This window comes from Spizellomyces punctatus (genome assembly GCF_000182565.1).
Source record: "Spizellomyces punctatus DAOM BR117 chromosome Unknown supercont1.10, whole genome shotgun sequence".
In the NCBI taxonomy this organism is placed as follows: domain Eukaryota; kingdom Fungi; phylum Chytridiomycota; class Chytridiomycetes; order Spizellomycetales; family Spizellomycetaceae; genus Spizellomyces; species Spizellomyces punctatus.
The window spans coordinates 435,242-455,805 of record NW_015971546.1 but is presented as its reverse complement, the minus strand read 5'-3'; the positions used below and the strand labels follow the sequence as shown (position 1 = coordinate 455,805).

The 20,564-nt window shown below is 49.0% G+C and overlaps 5 protein-coding genes across 5 annotated transcripts; 1 reads left to right on the top strand and 4 right to left on the bottom strand.

The window, feature by feature from the left end:
* The first annotated feature begins 420 nt into the window (after nt 1–420).
* Nucleotides 421–1,931, top strand: SPPG_05860 (uncharacterized protein). Its single transcript, XM_016754065.1, has 3 exons — nt 421–1,116; nt 1,190–1,308; nt 1,367–1,931. Exons 1-3 carry the CDS (start codon nt 606–608, stop codon nt 1,535–1,537), a joined length of 801 nt encoding a protein of 266 aa, XP_016606935.1. The 5' UTR covers nt 421–605; the 3' UTR covers nt 1,538–1,931.
* SPPG_05859 (uncharacterized protein) lies at nt 1,862–3,544 on the bottom strand. The gene is made up of 5 exons (XM_016754064.1): nt 2,908–3,544; nt 2,715–2,846; nt 2,595–2,651; nt 2,343–2,521; nt 1,862–2,273 (listed from the first exon to the last, which is right to left on the bottom strand). The coding sequence occupies exons 1-5, from the start codon at nt 3,271–3,273 to the stop codon at nt 2,126–2,128; spliced, it is 882 nt and encodes a 293-aa protein (XP_016606934.1). The 5' UTR covers nt 3,274–3,544; the 3' UTR covers nt 1,862–2,125.
* Nucleotides 3,545–3,754: 210 nt separating this feature from the next.
* SPPG_09323 (uncharacterized protein) lies at nt 3,755–4,424 on the bottom strand. The gene has a single exon (XM_016757482.1). It carries the CDS (start codon nt 4,237–4,239, stop codon nt 3,811–3,813), a length of 429 nt encoding a protein of 142 aa, XP_016606933.1. The 5' UTR covers nt 4,240–4,424; the 3' UTR covers nt 3,755–3,810.
* A 10,526-nt stretch (nt 4,425–14,950) lies between these two features.
* SPPG_09322 (uncharacterized protein) lies at nt 14,951–15,853 on the bottom strand (the record flags this gene model as incomplete). The annotated part of the gene is made up of 1 exon (XM_016757481.1): nt 14,951–15,853. The coding sequence occupies one exon, from the start codon at nt 15,851–15,853 to the stop codon at nt 14,951–14,953; it is 903 nt and encodes a 300-aa protein (XP_016606932.1).
* A 236-nt stretch (nt 15,854–16,089) lies between these two features.
* On the bottom strand, nt 16,090–19,337 carry SPPG_05858 (uncharacterized protein; the record flags this gene model as incomplete). Its single annotated transcript, XM_016754063.1, has 15 exons — nt 16,090–16,206; nt 16,273–16,420; nt 16,480–16,599; nt 16,654–16,931; nt 17,000–17,152; nt 17,226–17,488; nt 17,552–17,614; nt 17,688–17,786; nt 17,866–17,893; nt 17,955–18,030; nt 18,091–18,115; nt 18,175–18,201; nt 18,280–18,484; nt 18,560–18,700; nt 18,771–19,337. The coding sequence occupies 15 exons, from the start codon at nt 19,335–19,337 to the stop codon at nt 16,090–16,092; spliced, it is 2,310 nt and encodes a 769-aa protein (XP_016606931.1).
* Nucleotides 19,338–20,564: the final 1,227 nt, after the last annotated feature.

Here is a 20,564-nt window from a genome sequence, read left to right as displayed (position 1 = left end):
CCCCCTGATTTTTCCTTGGCGAGTTTGTCTCGTCGCATTTGAGCTTTTTGGCCCTAATCCGAATCTCGTTAGTCATTTTGTTGTGTTTTTGGTATTTGTTGGGGGTTACGTACGTTGCCCATTGTTGTTTGTATCTCCTTTGTGTGTTATGTGCGTGCGTGTGTACGTGCGTGTGTGAGTGCGTGTGTACGTGTGTGTGTGAGTGCGTGTGTACGTGCGTGTGTGAGTGCGTGTGTGAGTGCCGTTCCAAATGCCTGTACGCAATGGTGGGGGAGAAGGAATCTCAAAAAGAGAAACCAGCTTTAGAATGCGAAAGGTGAAATGACACTGAACGGAGTTACACGTGTGTGGCGGGTGTGGCGGTGCAGCACAGTACTGTCTACTGTCAAGGGGGTCAAGAATGGGCAGCAGGTATCAAGTTGGTAGGTGTATAAAAGTTGTTGGGTTTTGGAGGGTGTGTATTGGGGGTTTGTTGGGGGTTTTTTTTTTAAAATGGTGTTGGGAGGGGGTTTTTTGGAAGGGCGTTTATCGTTTACTGTTATATCGTATCCTAAAAGATGTTATAAGGTAGAGAACATGAGTTTATTGGCTATTTCTGGATAATCATGTTACTAAGCATAGATGCGGCTTCTGGGGGCCGAACGAAAGCGCGCTTGACCTCACTTGTTCCGTTTGCACTTTTTATATTGCGTTTCACCAACATCACACTGTCCATTACAATGAAATCCAAATACGTATCACGACCGACATCCCTCCGTCTCTCCGTCTCACCCGCCTCCCTCTACAACACACCATCATCAACACCCATGAATTCCCCAACAATGGATACCAAACCACCACCACCATCATCCTCCACAAGCGATAAATTGAGACAAGTCCTCTCTGGGCGGGTTTCCAAAAAAGAGCGACGAAAACGGGAGGGGGATGTGAATTCACGGGATGATAAAGGACGGTCTGCCTTGCATTTTGCGTGTGCGGGTGGACATGCTGATTTAGTAACCCTATTATTGGATCGGGGTGCGGATGTGGATTCGCGGGATGTGAATGGGAATACACCGTTGCATTTGGCGGTTTGTTCGAGTCAAGTTGATGTTGTTTTGGTGCTGTTGCGTGCGAGTATGTTATTTTTTTTTTTTTTGTTGTTGTTGTTTTTTTGTCGGTGTTTAACGTGTATGAATTTCTTTTGCAGATGCAAATGTGGATGCTACAGACCATTTTCAACGCACACCCCTCCAACTCGTTCAATCCCGTCTCAACATGCTGCGAGTCACGGAATGTACAGAAACACTGTTAAATGATCTTCGCAAGGTAAACCTATCCCCCATCCCAACTTCCATCACACTATTCTAACCTTTTTCATTTTTAGTTGATTGAAATCCTATCACTTTGCACAACACACCACCCCAATCATTCCACAACACTCGATCCTGCCCTCCTTACTGAACGTTTGGAACGTATTACGACGACGGATGAAGCTGTTCGGGTTGTGGATGAGTTGAAGGAGTTGTTGGAGAGGTTAAAGGTGGATGATACCTAGTTTTTTTTTGGTGTAGTGGTAGATAGTTTGTTTATAATCTTTTTTTTTTTTGGAAAAACCATTTTGGCATTTTTTTTTGGGGGGGGGGGGGGGGGGAGGAATTGTATTCGTTTGTTTATGTGGGGTAAATATGATCGATCACTGTCACTGTCACCTAGAATGCATCACGAACGACAGGATGATCTTTTGGAGAAAACAGTACAGTATATTCACAGCATCATGTTATGCGTGCATCACAAGTCGCTGTTCACATTTTTGTAACTGTGGTTTGCTTTCCTTGATGAATGCTTTTGAGCGCATTACGACGGAAATAACGTACTTTTGGTAGAACATTGCAGCGTTTTATAGTTTTTTGTTTACTTTGTTACCCAAAAACATGTTTGACACAGTCGCAGTCACAGTTTTATATGAGTATAGTGTTTGTGTAGTAGCAGCAGTATAAAAAAGAGGATTCTATCGCCCATCATCTATCACCCTATCCCCTCCCAAACCCCCCAAAAAATGTATCTACTCTTTTGCTTTTGCTTATAATACAAAATGATGTCCCCCATACCAAAAAAAAAAAAAATTTGACACACAAAAAGGTTATCACTGTTCCCGTCGACGATCCCGAATCTTGTGCAACCACACAACAAACAAGAACACACCGACAAATCCAAGGGGGAGAACAAGGTAGTATACCCACGCCGACGCCTTGGAGGTATTCAGAAAGGAATAAACCCACCATCCATCAGGACTATACACCAATATAAACAAAATCAATAAAAATATCCCAAATCAACATTTCATACGACAGTAAACTTACTAGTCAGCTTTATCGTACCCTTGATACACACCATGCTGAAAGAATGCGTACCCCAAATAAGCTAACCCGGAACCAATGACAGGAGGCCATTGCGAATAATACATGGGTACACGGTTCAAATAAAATTCCACCATGATAAAGACGAAATCTAGTGCGTGGACATTGACGTTTGTCCACCACTATTCAAAATCATAAAGGTCAGAATTGTGATTTTCTCTTGTTGGATTATTTTTTTTTTTTTGGTGGACTTACGTCGATGGCTTTACCGGTCCGTAAGAGACTTCCTGATAATAGCGCCCAATACACAATCTACCAAAAACACTATAAGTTTCATGTAAACGCAAGGAAAGAGGGATAAAAAGACGACTCAACTGGGACAATCCAATGAAAGGTTGCAGGCAACACATAGAGATTCCAAGTAATCCACTGCGTAAACTTGCATTGCTTTAAAAAAGCGTTCATGGATCCATCTCTTTTGAATCTCCACGTCTGGAACGCCGAAACCTATCCAAATAATGTCAACACACAACAAAAAACTCGAACAACATTCCGACTCATCACTTACCAAAAACCATACACCCAACCCCACCCACGTCAAATGCGTAAAATAAAACAAATAAGTCTGAGCCTCCCCTCTCGCCAAACTCCACGGTATAATAAACACCGTCCAAAACGCCGCCCCAAGCCTCCACCACAATAACGTCCTCGTCGATACCACCCGCGACGTTGTCAACACACTGGGATCCCTGCAGAGTGCATCAAGGTGCGTTGCGTACGTTTTGGAGAGTTTGGTTGGAAGGGGTTTACTTCGTGCTGGGGTGTTGTCCAGCGACGAGAGCGAGGAGGTGGGTGTTGAAGTACTTGTGAGAGGGTATTCGTCGACGGCGAGATGAATGTCGGGCATCTTACTAGGGTCTTTTTTTGAGGTCATGGTTTTAGAGTGTGAGGGTGCCTTGTCAAGGGTCTGTTTTTTCAACTCTATGTCCTTGTTGTTGTTGTTGTTGTTGTTGTTCGTTTTTTGGTTGTTTATCGTTCACCCTTTACTCATGCCATCGAACTCTTTCAAGCCCATTAGGGTTCTTAAGATGATTCCTGCAAAGACTCAACAATATCCCAACATCACTTTAAAAAAAAAGCTAAAAATAACTTTAGAGTTTTCCTTATTATTGACGGTGTGGGAATTTTTGGGGGGGTGGGAAAACCCAAATGTGACATTTTCTGCGGCAAAGATCGCGGCCGCTGATTACGAGTTATGACTACAACTGCTTACATCTACACTTTGGACATGTGAGCTTAGTTGCCGCGCATGTTAACAGAGAAGGCTCATGTAAAAAAATAAAATGTGTGAATATTTTTATACTAGTGACAGAATAAATGATTAGTGCGGAGCCGATGGGTATTGGCACTAGCACCCGCACCAGGGATTGAACCGCGCGACAACCGGCTCGGAAAACCTAATCTAACCAATCTAAGCTACGGCTGGAACACTCCTGCTGAACACTTCTGGTCTACAGTGCCCATCCAACATTGATTGCACAATCATCAGCATGTTGCAGGTGCTCAGCGTGTCCCTGTTCCAGTAGCGCATCGTCCAGGATTGCTGTAAACAGTTAGGGTTGGTACAACCCAGCAATCCGTGGACTTTTTCAATCTTGCCTTCGCGACGGCGCCAAGGTCTTGAATGAGGTCGTGTTTTGAAGCCTTTTTCAACGCCAGAGGAACAGTGAGGGCAGACAGATGAGGTCTTGTACTCGTCGAGAAGGAAGCAGTTGATCCTGTTCCGCTTAAAGAGGGTGCGCCAGCCTTTTGTCTTTGATGAGGTCTGAAATCTCGCAGTTCGACCAGCGTCGCTCCAATCACCCATCACAACGGTAAAGTTCCCAAACTTGTTGCGCATGTTGGATATGAGGTCTGATTCGCTTCACTGCCGATTGATGAAGGAGTGCCATTTCCATCGCGTGTGGGCAGGGTGGGAGTAGAATTCCTTGCGACGATCCCAATCAGCGCACCGAACAAGGAGATAGCGCATGAAGTCCATGAGGTTCATTGTCTTGTGACTAGGGATACGTGATTCTATGAGGTCCATTCCCGCTTCCTTCTTCATCTGCTGCCGTTCTTTTGCAAATCGACGGCTTCCAGTCTCCACGGCTCGCTGGTTGGCGGTGTAGCAAAATGTCATACCACTGTTGTCTTGGCAGTAGAGAATGTCGCGCTTGTTTGGGTCGATAACAACAACATTCTCTGCTACTCGACAAGCAGGTAAGTTTTTCTCCACATATTGCGCTTTAACCTCTGCCTCCGTTGTGTTTGCTGACTTTTTCCCTCCGCCGCTGCACTTTCCATACTTGTCAGCTTCAGGATGTTTCAAGTAAACTGACACCAAGGTACCGTCTGTCGTGATCGAGCCTTCAAAACACATTCCACAACGAGATCTAAAAGCCTTGTTCCGCAGATTACAGATGCGCAACCATAAGTCGACCTTTCAACAGTTGTAACGACGAGGACGTCTTCGAGAGATCGCGAGTAAGCCCAAATCGGACGCGGGAAGCACGAATCGCGTGACCAACTCCACGATTGGGTTACCGCGACCGAAAAAACCGGTTCGGAGAATGGCAATTGGCGCATTAGATTTCAGCGTGCCTCGTACAACCTGTGGAGGCCCGAGCCAGTGCGGAAAAGGAAGAGATCGGTACCGCCACCAATAAATCAGTTGCGGTGCAGCGACACCCATTAGTTTAGTTTAGTTTAACAGTTTATCCAAGAATCTTGTATAAAAAGGATGTATTCAATAAAATAAGTCGGGGGCAGAAGCCGTAGCGACAAAAAAATCCCCATAACTCGCTTCTCAACTCCAATCTTAGGTTAACAGGAACCTAACAGAGCGCTTCAACGGCCTGATCACCCGTACCGAAGCCTCTAAATCCTGCTCGGTTCACAACTAACCGACTCTCCTTGCCTCTCGCCCTCAAGTCGCTACCGACGCCCAAAGAAAGGATTTGGAGACTACGATTCCTAGTACGGACACCCACACAACCTGCTAGGAGACCCAAGTTGTCTTTACCGTAGTCTACCAACAAAAAATCCGTTACATGGTGGAGAAGCGCGACGAACCGCCTTCCCCTCTCAAATTCAGAACTCATACATGTCATCCTAAACTATTTGTCAGCCTATTGCACCATTTGCAACCAATCAGATCTTGTACATGTCATCCTAAACTATTTGTCAGCCTATTGCACCATTTATAGCCAATCACAAGTGAGACAAGTCATCCTAAATACACTGTGCCACTTGATTGAAAGGGGCAGATGCCAGTGTGTCAGGATACTCATCTAATTTAGCCAGAAATGGCTAAATCTGCTTATTTATCTAATTCTGGTCAAATGAATGCTGACACCATCAGCAAAGTCATGTGACCACTAGTTTGGAACCACATCTAACCAGTATAACCATAGCACTGACAGAAGAATTCTGTCACATTCCCCCAGGACTTCCCCCTGAGAGATCAGTAGATCACAGAATTGAACTCAGTGACCCCAACCAGACCCCCTGGAGACCAACCTACCACCTCTCTTCTTTGGAGTTAGAAGAACTGAGGAAGCAGCTTTCAGAACTTCTGGAGGCAGGCCACATCAGACCATCCAAGAGCCCATTTGGAGCACCCATCCTCTTTGTCAAGAAGAAAGAAGGGTCTTTGAGGATGTGTGTGGACTACAGGGCTCTGAACAAGATCACCATCAAGAACAGATATCTGTAACGACGAGGACGTCTTCGAGAGATCGCGAGTAAGCCCAAATCGGACGCGGGAAGCACGAATCGCGTGACCAACTCCACCGATTGGGTTACCGCGACCGAAAAAACCGGTTCGGAGAATGGCAATTGGCGCATTAGATTTCAGCGTGCCTCGTACAACCTGTGGAGGCCCGAGCCAGTGCGGAAAAGGAAGAGATCGGTACCGCCACCAATAAATCAGTTGCGGTGCAGCGACACCCATTAGTTTAGTTTAGTTTAACAGTTTATCCAAGAATCTTGTATAAAAAGGATGTATTCAATAAAATAAGTCGGGGGCAGAAGCCGTAGCGACACAAAATCCCCATAACTCGCTTCTCAACTCCAATCTTAGGTTAACAGGAACCTAACAGAGCGCTTCAACGGCCTGATCACCCGTACCGAAGCCTCTAAATCCTGCTCGGTTCACAACTAACCGACTCTCCTTGCCTCTCGCCCCCAAGTCGCTACCGACGCCCAAAGAAAGGATTTGGAGACTACGATTCCTAGTACGGACACCCACACAACCTGCTAGGAGACCCAAGTTGTCTTTACTGTAGTCTACCAACAAAAAATCCGTTACATGGTGGAGAAGCGCGACGAACCGCCTTCCCCTCTCAAATTCAGCTGAAAACCTTATTCGGTCGTACCGAAACTCTTGCGCAAACCGAGATCCGCTCAGGTAGCTACTCGGAAACCTTTTCTCTCGTTTCGGAGACAGAACTTCACGAAACCGAGAATGATGCCGGTCGAACGCTCACCAACGCGAGGCCGCTCACCTGTGATCCAGACTCGTAGTCAGGGTCCTGCGGAGGACGTCGAAGTCCCTCCCGCAACACGCCCAAGGCGTTCAGGGACCACTTCCGTCGAACCGGAAGCCCCTAACTTGGCCACGATGGCCTCTGAAGTGGCAGCGTTAAAAGAAGACATTGCCCGCTCGACTGCTGCAACGCAGTTGGCAACTCAAAACCTTACGGAACAGCTTCATAGGCTTTCCGAACGTCAGACAGCGGCGGATGAGCGCCTCGCACGAGCCTTAGAAGCCCTAGCACATCGCCCGCTGCCTGAACAACCTCCCATAGCACGAGCTACAAGAGAACGGTCCGCAACCCCGTGGGAAACGGCGGACACACCAAGGGAGCGTACCGAACCAAGTTTTTCAGGTGCGGTGCCTCCAATCCAAGTGCCAGCGGCCCCGTGGGCCAGCGACACCAAGGTCGATTCCTTGAAAGCAAAGGACGTACCCGAGTTTACGGGCAGAAGAAACCAAGACGTTGAAGAATGGCTTAACAAAGTCCAACTTCTTCAAAACGTTAGCGCAACGTCGGATGCCAGGATGGTACAGCTCCTACCAGCCATGATAGCCGAGAAAACCCCTGCTGACGCTTGGTTTTACACTCTGGAAGCCCAGGAAACTCGCTCATGGACCTGGAAAAGGTGGAAAGAGGAACTGCTTCGAGAGTTCCGAGATCCCCTAACCGAGTCCAAGCGCAAAACCGAATATGTGCGCTGCCATGCGAACCCCAAAGAATTTCGCAGCTTTCTCGCGTTCATCGACCACAAAACTCATCTCCGGCGCCTCGCTTATGGCGACCGGGCAAACATAGAATGTCCCGCTGACCAGCATTTCGACCTAATAGTCGAACAATTGCCCAGCGACATCCAAATCATGGTCAAATCCTGTAACGTCACGAACCTGACCAAATTAAAAGACTTCCTGCGCCTTTATTTCGGCTCTGATGACACCAGAAAACGAGACCCTTGCTACAGCGGTGCTGCAGAAGCTCAGAAGAAGTCACAAAAGACCGGAACCGACAAAGGCCCTAAGCAGACGGCTCCGCATAAAACCGGAAACCCCGAAAAGGGTCGCGATGGTCCTCAGAAGATGGTTCCGGACCCCAACAAGGAACCACCGGCACCCTGCAAATTCTGTCAGAAAAAGCATTGGAATGTTTTCTGCTGGCAGAACCCGAACCGAAAAGATCCTGAAGATGGAAAGAAAGGACCATATGGAGCACCCATGCCCTCAGGTTGGAAACCCAAACAGGAATCGAAGAAGGCGTACATAGTGGAGCTGGACTCGACGTCCGCTACCACCGAGACTCTTTTTTCGGCTTCGGAACTGGAAAGAACGGAAGCCGCTAATCAAGGATTCCACACCATCGGGTTCTTTCATTCACCCAAGCACTCGGAATCAACAATTTTGATGACCGCACCTCTTTCCAAGGTCACGGTGACCAAGGAAGAGGACCCCCGCACGCCCACGCAGGGCTGGGACCGAGTCTGGGACAACATAGCCATCATCTGGGGCACCCCGCAAGTGGCTCTGATGATGGGCAACAACCCCCGCGCGCTCAGCTTCTTCGCCAAAGAACCGAAGCGAGGCGCCGGGCACCTCGGGAACGACCCCTACGCAGTCGCGTGGAGTTCCCACCACCTCTACATCGCTGCCGCAGCCGAAGCTGACAAGGATCGAATCCTGCGAAAGGTCCGAGAAGACGGTACCCCTCGTTTGATTCTCCTTGCCTGGATAAAGCTCGACGAGCGCGAGAAATTCTTGATGTGGAGCTCTGAAGATCCTGTTATCTTTGATGCGTACGCCAACCTGCAACTGGTGGCATTTCTCCTGACAGGCAATATCGTTCGCTCAGACTATTATTATCGTCGCGGAAACCCCAAATTTCGGCACGTTAAAGACCATCCACGTCTCCAAAGACACGAAGAGAGCGAACGGACGCGTATAGTCATGCTGGCTATCGAACAAGTTGCTCGCCAGAATAAAACAACAAAACCACAAAACGACAAAACTAGAGAACACTTTGAGAGTGTGATCAAGGCTACGGAAGCAACAATTAACGACATCGCGCCCCATTTCGAGATCGCGGTGCCTTCTATCAACGCCTTCTACTCAGTAGATTTAGGCGATGTACTCAAAAGCCAGACTAAGACCCAAACGCAGCCTTGCTGGACGCTAGCCGTCATCGCGCAGCTCTGGGCACCTGTGGTACTAGACACAGGGGCCTGCGAGTCTCTGATTTCCGACACGTACCAAGGCCTTCTGTTCTCCGAAACCGATTTGCAGGATGCGGAAACGATGGCTTTCAACGGCATTGGTGGACGTATCTCATCTACCAAGACAGTATGCCTCGAAACTTCCCTCAGAGGCCGCGGCGGAGAATACCTGACTTTCCGCGCCTACTTTCGGGTCATCGCGTACGGGAAACCTCTCATCATCCTAGCCAACGACGTTTTGGGACATTTGAAACTCCAAACCTTGGTTCAGGAACCCCCGTTACCCAGTTTCGCGGTGACGCTCAAGAATCCAGACATCCTTATCCCCTGCTCCATAACGGATGAGCTGGACACCGATCACATGCGCGGCACGCCATACAAGACCAAGCAGGGTGAATTCATGAAGGATGTGTCAATGCCACGGCTGACCAAAGCCAAAGCTCAGAAGTCTAGATTAACCATGTTAATCACGGGACAGACGCGCGTGGCAGCCCAAACTTTTCTCATCGAAAACCCTCTTGAGGCCACCGCTGCTAGCTCAACGGTCCCGTTAGGCCTCAAACTGTCCACCGCGACCCATAATTCGGTTGCGGACCCCGAAGAGAACATTTCCAAAGAAGAATGGCAGACACTTCGGAACAAATGGAACCTCGACTCTACGGAGAGGGCTCCAGGGGCCTTCGAAGCCCAATTAAAAGACGCGGAACGTTTCCACGTCGATCTCAAGCGACCCAAACCCGTGGTCTGGGCCCTAATCAACATTCTACGACACTTCCATCAAGCCTTCAGCTATGAGGGTCATCTCATAGGGAACTACACCAAGATTCCTTATGCGCCTCGATTTATCTCGGCTCCGCCACCCCTTTCGAGGCCACGGTCGTACTCTCCGTTGGAGCGGACAGCCCTCGAGACGGAGCGAGACACCATGATGGGGCTTCAGAGGTGGAAACGAACCACCGAAGTAACCTTCGCCAGCGATCCTGTTATCATTCGCTATGCAGACAAACCCCCGCGCGTAGCCTTCGACTATCGCCGAGCCAACGACTGCATGGCCTGGGATCCATATCCCTTTCCCATCATGCTCGACATCCTGAACTGGATCGTCGCAGTCCCATTCCGATACATATCGGGAGGTGACGCAAACAAAGGATTCTACCAAATCGCCATCACCGATGCGTCGGTACGCAAATGGCTCGCGCTCAGACTCCATGACGGCATCTACGAACCACTCTTTATGCCCTTCGGACCCAAGACTGCCCCCTCGCACTTCTGTCGGGTGATGGACGACACCTTGGGTCCCTCCAAATGGCGAAATATCAACAACTTCGTCGACGATATCCACACACGAGCGGAGACAGCCGCGGAAGCCCTAGACGCCATCGCGGACTGGCTCGACCGCTTTTCCAGAGCCAAACTCACCCTAAGACTCGACAAGTGTCAATGGCTCTTTCACCAGCTCACGGCCCTCGGTTTCGTTGCCTCCTCTCAGGGTCTCGCTACCGATCCAGACAAGGTCGCAACCATAGTCGATTGGCCACAACCCAAATTCATAGGTGACCTATGGTCATTCGTGGGTCTCCTAGGGTTCTACGCCCAATTCATTTCTCGCTACGCGGAACTCGTCCGACCCCTGCAAGACGCTATCCAAGAGGGCGTTCGCGAATACCGAGACCTTAAAAAGGGTCGCGCTGACCCGAAGAAAGGCGCTGAAAAGCTCAATTCACCATCCATGCTCGACACGGCGGTGGCCCCTACAATCACAGCCACCGGAGCCCAATTTGAGGTTTCGCAACATCCGAAATCTAGCTCCTCAGACCTACCGGCGGTCAATCTACGCCAATCATCGCTGGCGGACTTACCCATTGACCCCTTTTGTGTCGGACGCCTTGCTCGCAAGCGCCCCGACCAAGGTCTGCGCAGATTTATCGCGAAGCGTGAAGTTTCATGGACCGATTCCCGAAACTCTGCCTTCGCAGCCGCCAAGCAGGCTCTGACAACAGCTCCAGTGCTCGCGGCACCCAGAAAAGGGTTCCCCTACACCCTTCACAGTGACGCTTCCTACACAGCGTTTAATGTCACGCTCGAACAGTTACAGCCGGATGCTTCTAAACGCCCGCTGTGCTACCATTCCCGAGGCACCACCACCTCGGAAAAGAAGGCCCCCCCCGTCGAACTCGAGGCCGGATGCCTCATTTGGGGCCTCGGAAAACTCCGCCCATACCTCGAAGGCCTGCCTTTCACGGTCATTACTGATCACCGAGCTCTTTTGTGGCTCGCTAAATACAAAGGCGAGAACCGTAAGCTTCTCCGCTGGGCCCTCGATCTTAGTTACTGGTCCGAATGGATGACAATCGTTCACAAACCAGGACGTTTTCACATTGTCGCTGATACACTTTCACGGCTACTAGGAGCGGAAACCCTACTCTGCTCCACCGCGACCCAAATATGGGTGTCGAAACGCGGAAGACGATGGCTGCGCACCACACCAGCTGCTCTCGCACCTTCCTCGACACTGGCAGATGCCGTCTTTCGTCTGGCCTTACAGCCTGCACTCATTGCCGCCATCCGCGCTGGCCTCACCGGCCAGCTCCACCCCATAGCCCAACAGGCCCGCACGCTCCTATGGGAGACCAGCCCCGACACGTACACTACCGCCGACACGCGCTTTCTTCAGGACTGGCAACGTGCAGATAACCTGCTGTGGCACCGTTTTTCAGTCTCCGAAGACCTTTGGCGCCTTTACGTGCCCCCTGCTTGCACCCCTGAGGTGCGCAAGCTTTTTCACGAGGGGGGAGGACACTTCGGATTCGAAAGAACCTACGCTAGAGCTGCAGCGCAAGTCTGGTGGCCGAAAATGGCACAAGATTTCAGAAAACACTGCGCAGGATGTGAAACCTGTCAACGCTCAAAAAGGGTACCGCAACTGATTCCGGGGTTGCTGAAACCCATACCACCAGCTCCGGGACGCTGGACAGTCATCACGACTGACTTCGTAACCAAGCTCCCACTTACTTCCAGAGGGTACGACGCCTTTTGGTTAATAGCATGTAAATGCTCAAAGAGGATCCACGTATGGCCCCTCAAGAGCACTGCGACAGCTATTCAGGTCGCGGAACTCTTTATAGAGCGCTACGTCCCATTGCACGGCATCCCGGAGACCATTATCTCGGACCGCGACTCCAAATTTACGAGTCGATTTTGGCAGGAGGTCTGCAAAAACCTAAAGATTAATCAAGAGCTCACCACAGCCTACCACCCTCAAGGTGATGGACAATCAGAAAGAGACAACGCAACGGTCTTGCAGGTCCTTACCACAATGGTCAACACCCGATTAGACGACTGGGACACCTTTCTTCCGGTTGCGGAATTCATTATCAACGATACGGTACACGAGGCGACAAAAATGACGCGATTCAGAATGGACCTAGGCTATGAGCCCCACAATCCACTGGCGGACATCGTCGAAAGGCCGTCAGAAACCAGAAATGCAGATGCGGAGGAGCTCTGTAAACACCTCGGCGACCTAAACATCCTTATCCGAGATCTGATGATCGAAGCCCAGGATTCGCAGAAAAGATATTACGATTTATCGCGACGACATTTGGAGTTCCGGAGAGGAGATAAGGTGCTTCTGAGCACGAAAAACCTAGCAGGGTATGAGTCCAAGATCGCTCCGAAATGGCTGGGACCAGTCACGGTGACCGACTGTAACCCTCTCCGCGACAACTACGAGTTAAAACTGCCAGACAAGATGAGACGACTTCATCCATGGTTTCACATATCGAAATTACGTCCGTACCAGAAGCCTGTCGACGCCGAAACTGAGGAAAAGGTCGCGGAAGCACAAGCGGAGGATTCCAACGCTTCAGATGGCGAGTTTGAAGTGGAAGCGATAGTAGACCATCGAACCAGGCGCGGAAAACGTCAATTTCGAATACGTTGGTCCGGATACCCACCCCATGAGGATACCTGGGAACCAGAGGAAGCCCTAACAGAGGCTTCCGAAGCCTTAGAAGAGTACTGGAGATCCAGAGCTCCCACTAGCGCGCTAGTAGAGGACTCTTTGGTAGTCAGCCTTGCAGGCGACGCCCCGGAAGATACGGCTTATGCTTCCGACCACCAATGCTTCGCGGTTTATCCGGACGATAGCTCACGTGATAATCACGCCCTCTCACCAGAAAGAAAACCAGTTTCGCGTGGCTTACCTCACCAGTCGAGAACGCCACACCAAGCCTCCCGATCACGCTTACGCGCGTCCGAGCTGTCAAAATCAGCCGGCGACGACCTTAAAAGGACGCCCCTGCACGCTCCCCCTCTTTTTTCTTCTTCAACCGCCCACGACCTACTTCCCTTACACACTCACTCTGCTTCGCAAACCCCTTCTATCGACACCGAAACTAAAACTTCCATTTCTAACACAATGAACACCGATCTCAGAGGACAAGCAGGAGTGAGCGTACCCTCCACGTACATGTCCGGCTACCCTTGGGAGGAAGACTCGGGCGACTTCGAGGCCGAGGGCGTGCTGGATCGCCTTGGGGTTGCGATCGCTACCTGGGTTCACTCCTGGGTTCATCAGCTTCGGACCAACCCCAACGCGCCGCTGCAGACTCCAGGGCATGAGTTTTGGCTGGGAGTCGACGCTCCGAAACCTTACGCGGTGGGCCAGCCCCTCACAAACCACATCGCGGACCCCTACAGCAAGGCCACCGATGGTGGTGAAGCAGCGGTCGGAATAGTTGCCGACGCGAAAAAACCCGGAAAAAGAGGGCGCCCAGCTCCGTGCGCCGCTTGGCTCGACCGCGGGGTTCCCCAACATGAGGCGGGAAGCCGAAAAACGGCTCCGTTCACCGATTGGCCGAATGACGACGCCCACGAGTTTGCGTCCGCCGTCATTGAAGCAGCTAGGACGGTGCTCCTAAGGACGGCGAACGCAGCGGAAGCCTCTGCAAGGCTCACCAGACCCCGACATCACGAGCACGCGGAGTACCATTTCCGCGCGACAAACCTGAAAAGGGCCGCGGAGACCTTTACGGCCCTCTACGTAACCAGAACTGGCCCCGACGTGACCCCGGGTACCATCGTTCGTACCGCAACAGATCAAATCTGGTTTTGTTGCAACGTCGGTGGCCGTGCCAGTATCATCTGGGTCGTGAACCAAGATGCAGATGAAGCGGACCCCACAGATCCGGTACCGACCTGGTAATTGACGTCCCAACACCCCCGCTCGGAGCGCCGGTGCATTGGCTCTTCAAAGGGGGGATGTAACGACGAGGACGTCTTCGAGAGATCGCGAGTAAGCCCAAATCGGACGCGGGAAGCACGAATCGCGTGACCAACTCCACCGATTGGGTTACCGCGACCGAAAAAACCGGTTCGGAGAATGGCAATTGGCGCATTAGATTTCAGCGTGCCTCGTACAACCTGTGGAGGCCCGAGCCAGTGCGGAAAAGGAAGAGATCGGTACCGCCACCAATAAATCAGTTGCGGTGCAGCGACACCCATTAGTTTAGTTTAGTTTAACAGTTTATCCAAGAATCTTGTATAAAAAGGATGTATTCAATAAAATAAGTCGGGGGCAGAAGCCGTAGCGACAAAAAAATCCCCATAACTCGCTTCTCAACTCCAATCTTAGGTTAACAGGAACCTAACAGAGCGCTTCAACGGCCTGATCACCCGTACCGAAGCCTCTAAATCCTGCTCGGTTCACAACTAACCGACTCTCCTTGCCTCTCGCCCTCAAGTCGCTACCGACGCCCAAAGAAAGGATTTGGAGACTACGATTCCTAGTACGGACACCCACACAACCTGCTAGGAGACCCAAGTTGTCTTTACCGTAGTCTACCAACAAAAAATCCGTTACAAGTTTCCGCTTCCCGTCGCATGATGCAAAGGATATGCTGGTACAGGATGACCGTGTCGATGCGAATATGGGACTGAATCAGAGACCGATGAAGAGGTATTGCGCTGAACCGACGGAAGCCATGTCGTTCATACAGCACAGAGAGTTTGCAGTAAGCAGGAAAGAAAGCGAGAGGGTCAACAGCAACCGAATATGCAAGCGGCTGGTCGGAAAGGGGAATGAAGGACCACATCTCTTCTAGAAGCTCACTCTCTTCAGCAGTCAAGTCATCCAGCGACTCGGGCACGATATCAAAAAGAAAAACTGACTTTAAGTAGCGTAGCCGAGTAAAGAAGGCTTTCCATGCATCGCTTTTCAGTGGCAGTCGCTGCTTCTGTCCCTTCACATCGAGCCGCAGATTGATATACCGAAGGAGCATCTGCATGAAATGCTCTTGAACGTTGACTTTCAGGTTCGTCATCATACTCGCTGTCAGGTAATTGATTGACTGCTGCTCTTTTTGTAGATTTGGATGAACGAAGCTGATGATGTGGCAGTACCGTTGAACATATGGCAGCAAACAATCCCGCCATGCCTTCTTTGCTTCCTTTCTTGGATGCCAAGCCTCCCCCTTGTTGAGAAGATAGAGAATCGCTTCAATTGTATCTTCATTTACCGTGGGAAAGGTTGGTGCATATAGGATGTAGAATTTGAGAGCGTGGGAAGCATGGTCAGCGAGTTGATGGATGATGGCGATGTAATCTAGAAGACGCTGCTGGTAGGTCTCATTAGGCAAGAAAGCCTTTGTGAAGGACGTCTTGTTGCAGGTATGTAAGGTGGGTTTGTCAAGTTTTTCGAGCCTTTCGAGCTTTTGCTTCTTCTTTGGTGGCATGATGATATCTGTAGAAAAAGATGAAAGCCTGGGAAAATGGACGATGACTTACATAGGATTTTTTGAATCAAACCATAGTTCATGAGTCTAAATCGAGTAAAATTATGATTAAATTGGTTGGAATCTTTGTACTAGTGCCAATACCCATCGGCTCCGCACTATGTTTCTGATTAACAATGATTACCTACTGTTTACCCCACCCATTAAAAAACCAATATTAAAAAATATCATTTCTTTTAAATGATCTTGATTCTCAATCTCGTCGTCCGTCGCAGTACCAGTGCAGCCAGTACTTGAAACGCCAGTCCAAGACCCACAAGCACGATAATACACACTGCTTTCGAAGGTGTGTCCTATATAATTATGCATGAACAGAATGAGAAAATGTGGGCTTGAAAGTGCACTTGGGTTGTACATACCAGTCCAAACGATTTAACGATTTGCTCTCCTTGAGCTGCACAGAGTGCACCTCCGCTTGCACCACCACCTCCCCCCGGACACTGAAACTCTAGTCCGTAAAATTCGTTTTGCATATACGCCCCATACGCATAACGAATGATTGATATCCTACACATTTCCATTTCAGTACCGTTCAAAATCAACGATTGAAATAAAAGACACTTTACCATTGAATCCACCTCAAAACCGGCGTAATACTATCCTGATTCGCAAAGTTTCCTCCAAAAATAACAAACAGAACCACAACGAGCGGTCCAAACACTTGAGCCATTTGCACATTTGGAACACTATATACATAGTTAGGGCATGATATGATTCGACAGAACGCATATACAACGCACCTGGACCCAATAAGCATCCCCAAACTCTGCGCCGCAAAAACCAGACATTGCGTAATAACAATAAACAAAATCCATCGACCCACATTTGGCTGCAGCCCTATGAGCCAATATACGGGCAGACTAAACAAGAGGGATGCGCAGATGGCTAGAGGCCATTGGGAGAGAGATTTTGCGAGGTAAGCCGCGGAAACTCGGTATGATCCTGCAGCACGTTCTCGGAGGATGATGCGTCGTTCGAGTGGGAACACGGTGATGATGGGCATGAGGAACGAAAATGTCTGAAAAAAAATATGTTTTACGGGTTAGCTTTGCTCCCAATCTGCCATATTTATAACTGTTTCCGTGCCTGATTGATACAAATAAAGAATAAGACTCCATATCGGTTTTGAACACCCGCCTGGTCATCCGATATCCGGAAAAAGACAAACCCAATAATAAGAAAAAGGATAAATTGCTGTATGAGCGTCGAGATAATGATAATCTTGCTACGCCAAACATGCTAAAAAAAAATCAAGGAATTAAACAAAACACTAAAATATGAGCTATAGGCATCGAAGGGTTGGAAACCATACCTTCAAGTTCCTCTGCAATAATACACCGCATTCCACCGGCCAGGGTACAGCCCAGCGATCAATATGACAATCGTCTTCCACTTTATGTCGTGCACCTTTCTTTTCCTTGAGCGCTTGCTGCTGTCCCGTTGCGGTCTCCCGCAGGGCACTATCAATCGGTTTCACATACTGTGTCGACACCCTGTCCCATGCGTCCAAAAGTTTCTTGAGTCTTTCCTGGGATGTAGGATCCCGCGTATCAACCTGGATGAGATCAAGAAAGACTGCGGACGTGTCAGATGGGCGTGTTTTGCATTGTTTAGCCCAAAAATGTTGGTTTTACTTACAGTCTGCGGGGTTGGTCTGAGGTGGACACTTGTATCCCAGTTGAGCGAAATGCTTTAACGCATCTACAAAAAGGATGATAACATGTGTTTATGTCTATTTCGAATTTCCCAGTTTTGTGCGAATCAGAGTCCCTACCTTTGGCAGGTCCAAACCAGACCATCTTGCCATATGACATGAGCGCGACCCGATCAATCATATCCAAAATAGTTTCTCGCGGCATATGGATCGTCATGACTGTCATTTAAAAAACACGCTTTTGAGCACCACGTTTTTTTTTGCAAAAGTATGACTGGTCTTTTTCAACAATACGTACTAATCGTTTTCCCGCTCTTTTTTGCTAGCTGATAAACCATACCAAAAAGTCAACAACGTATTCGATTACGGCAAGTGCAAACAGCTTACGTTTTTCAACATATCGCAAATGTTCCGTGCCGTTGCAGAGTCGAGACCTGTTGTCGGTTCGTCCAGAAAGAGCGTTCTAAAGCCCCTTGTGAGTAACCTGTGCGTTTGACTATGCACCCACCGATGGAGATCTTACCCTGGATTCGTGACGAGTTCAATACCTAATCAAAACAACAAAATAAGTAGGATGTAAACAAAAGCTATGAAAGTATCAACACACCAATCGACACTCGTTTCTTTTCGCCACCTATGAACCAATTAACATTTTTAGCCATTACAATCCGGTTCATGTAGATGGAAAGCATCAAACGAAAAACAAACGCACCAGATATCCCGCCCATCTGGGAATTCCCAATCCTAGAATCCGCCACATGCGTTAAACCCAACTCTGCTAAAACCTCATCGACACGCGCCAGTTTTTGGTCTTTGGTATATCGACTATTTGGGAGACGGAGCAAAGCGGCTGTAGTGAGGGTTTCGCGAACTGTCAAGTTTTCGTACATCAAGTCCTCTTGTTCGACGTAACCAACCTACCATTAAATGGTAGTATTAGTTTACGAGGGTACAAAAAAGATTTGGCGTTTCATGAGGCTGCTTTTGTTTACCAATCTCTTCCATGTTCGCTTTTCTCGGATGCGTCCGTTGGCGAGAATAACGCCTGTGGGTGTGCCGGTTGGCACCCGCCCAGCCAAGACATTTAAAAGCGTACTCTTTCCTGCACCCGATCCTCCCATGATGGCAACCATCTGATAGCAGACAAACCATTATTATCTGTTCATGATCTCCAATACTCCAATTATTGATATATATTTTTACCTCTCCAGGACGAGCCCGTCCTGACACACCCTTTAGAATCTCCTTTTCCTTTTTCGATTTCCCGCGTCCGACCGTCACAGAGTATCGAACATTTTCCCAATAAATGTCCATACGTCCATCACATCCCGCAGATCCATCTCCATCTTCGTGACCTTCAACAAAGGTCTGTTCTCTACCTTTCCCATCTTGATACTGTCGTGACGTCCTTTGCCGGACCTCACTTGCCGTGTCTTGATCAGAGGGAGTGGAAATGGATATGGAAATCGAGTCGCGAATAAGGCTTCCTGTTCGTTCCGGACGCGGCGGGCGATCCGTGTTCTGTACATGCTTTTCAACCTCTTTGACGCCGTCTTGCCATGGTTGTGCCATTCCCCCATTAGTGACGTACGACTCGGTTCCGATACCTACGGCCTTCGGTACGGGAATGGCCCACCCGTCCTCCCGCTGCATAATAGACGGATCGTCAAGGGGGATCACAACATTTTCGTCGGCTTCCCTTGTTGGGACGAGACTAGAGTGTGGAGGATCGGTTTGAGTCATTTCTAGCTGACTACCTGAAATTGACATTCTGCATGTAAAAAATGAAAATATCTATTACTGTATGCTACAGTCGTCTAAAGGGGGATGGTGACATGATTTGCAACTGGTACTTTTATAGCTTTGATAAAGTAACTAGAAACGTTTTGTGTGCCTTTTTTTCCGCGAAGCACGCGCCGCGTATGATGACCCAATTCGAAATGAATCATGTCGATCGTTCTACGCACGATGGTAGGAACCTTTTTTTTTTTCTTTTTTGGAAGCTCCCTGACTCCTTGGGTTCATCCCCTGGTTTTGTTCTTCTTGCTCCATCCCCCCATAATGCCAAAGACTAGCAGGAGGTATTGGACGTTTGCTGCTTTCTTTAAATGTGCATGTCTTTGTTTTTACAAATATCCTTGCTGTACCCTACCTTTTGCTTTCTGGTTGCTTGACGTTTGTGCTCAACCCTCAAGCGTCATGCTATTCAGAGAAACACGGTAACGCGCAAGAGATACCAAATGCGGATGGAACCACACTGGTTGAGTCGGAGGTGACAAATATAAACTCGCTACTGATGGCCAAAGCACATCCATAGCTCTTACTTATTTGATTAGTGTATTTGGCAAAAACAAATGTCAGTGCCTCGCACACCAGGGAATGAACCGGCGAGAACCGATTCGGAAAAGCCAACTAGCTAACTAACTCCTTACAAGTAACAAACTACTACTAGGCCTAATTACACATGCGATAACGTTACGGTTGGTCAACCGGGTAACTAAGCCCACCACCACGAGAGAAATCCTACTAGCCCTTTGATTCCGAAATTCTTAGTCGGAGGATGTTTCAGATACTAGTAAAGTCAGAATTAGACTGGTAATATGCGCGTGGGAAAAATCATAAGGATATACCTGCAATCGTAGCAATATAGTAGTAGCAGCGTTTGCAAGGGGTTATGTTGTTGCTGTTGTCGGGAGGGCGAGGTCCTCGGCACCAGAGTGGCATTCTCATGATGGACTGAGACTTGAGCATGGGCAGATGCTTGCGAGTCGAGGGTAAAGAACAAGATGGGGGGCAGCAAAGAGGGGGGTTTATATAGAAAAAAGAGTGGATAAATGAGTCATGGAGCATCATGCAGGTGGCAACTGCAGAATATTCCTCTCATAGATGACTGCAAGGGATGATAGTTGCAATCTGTTCATTGCCGCAAATATTGGACCCGTTGAGCATCTTTTGTGCATAGTTCATTTGCCTAAATCGAGGGAGGCATCTTGCATG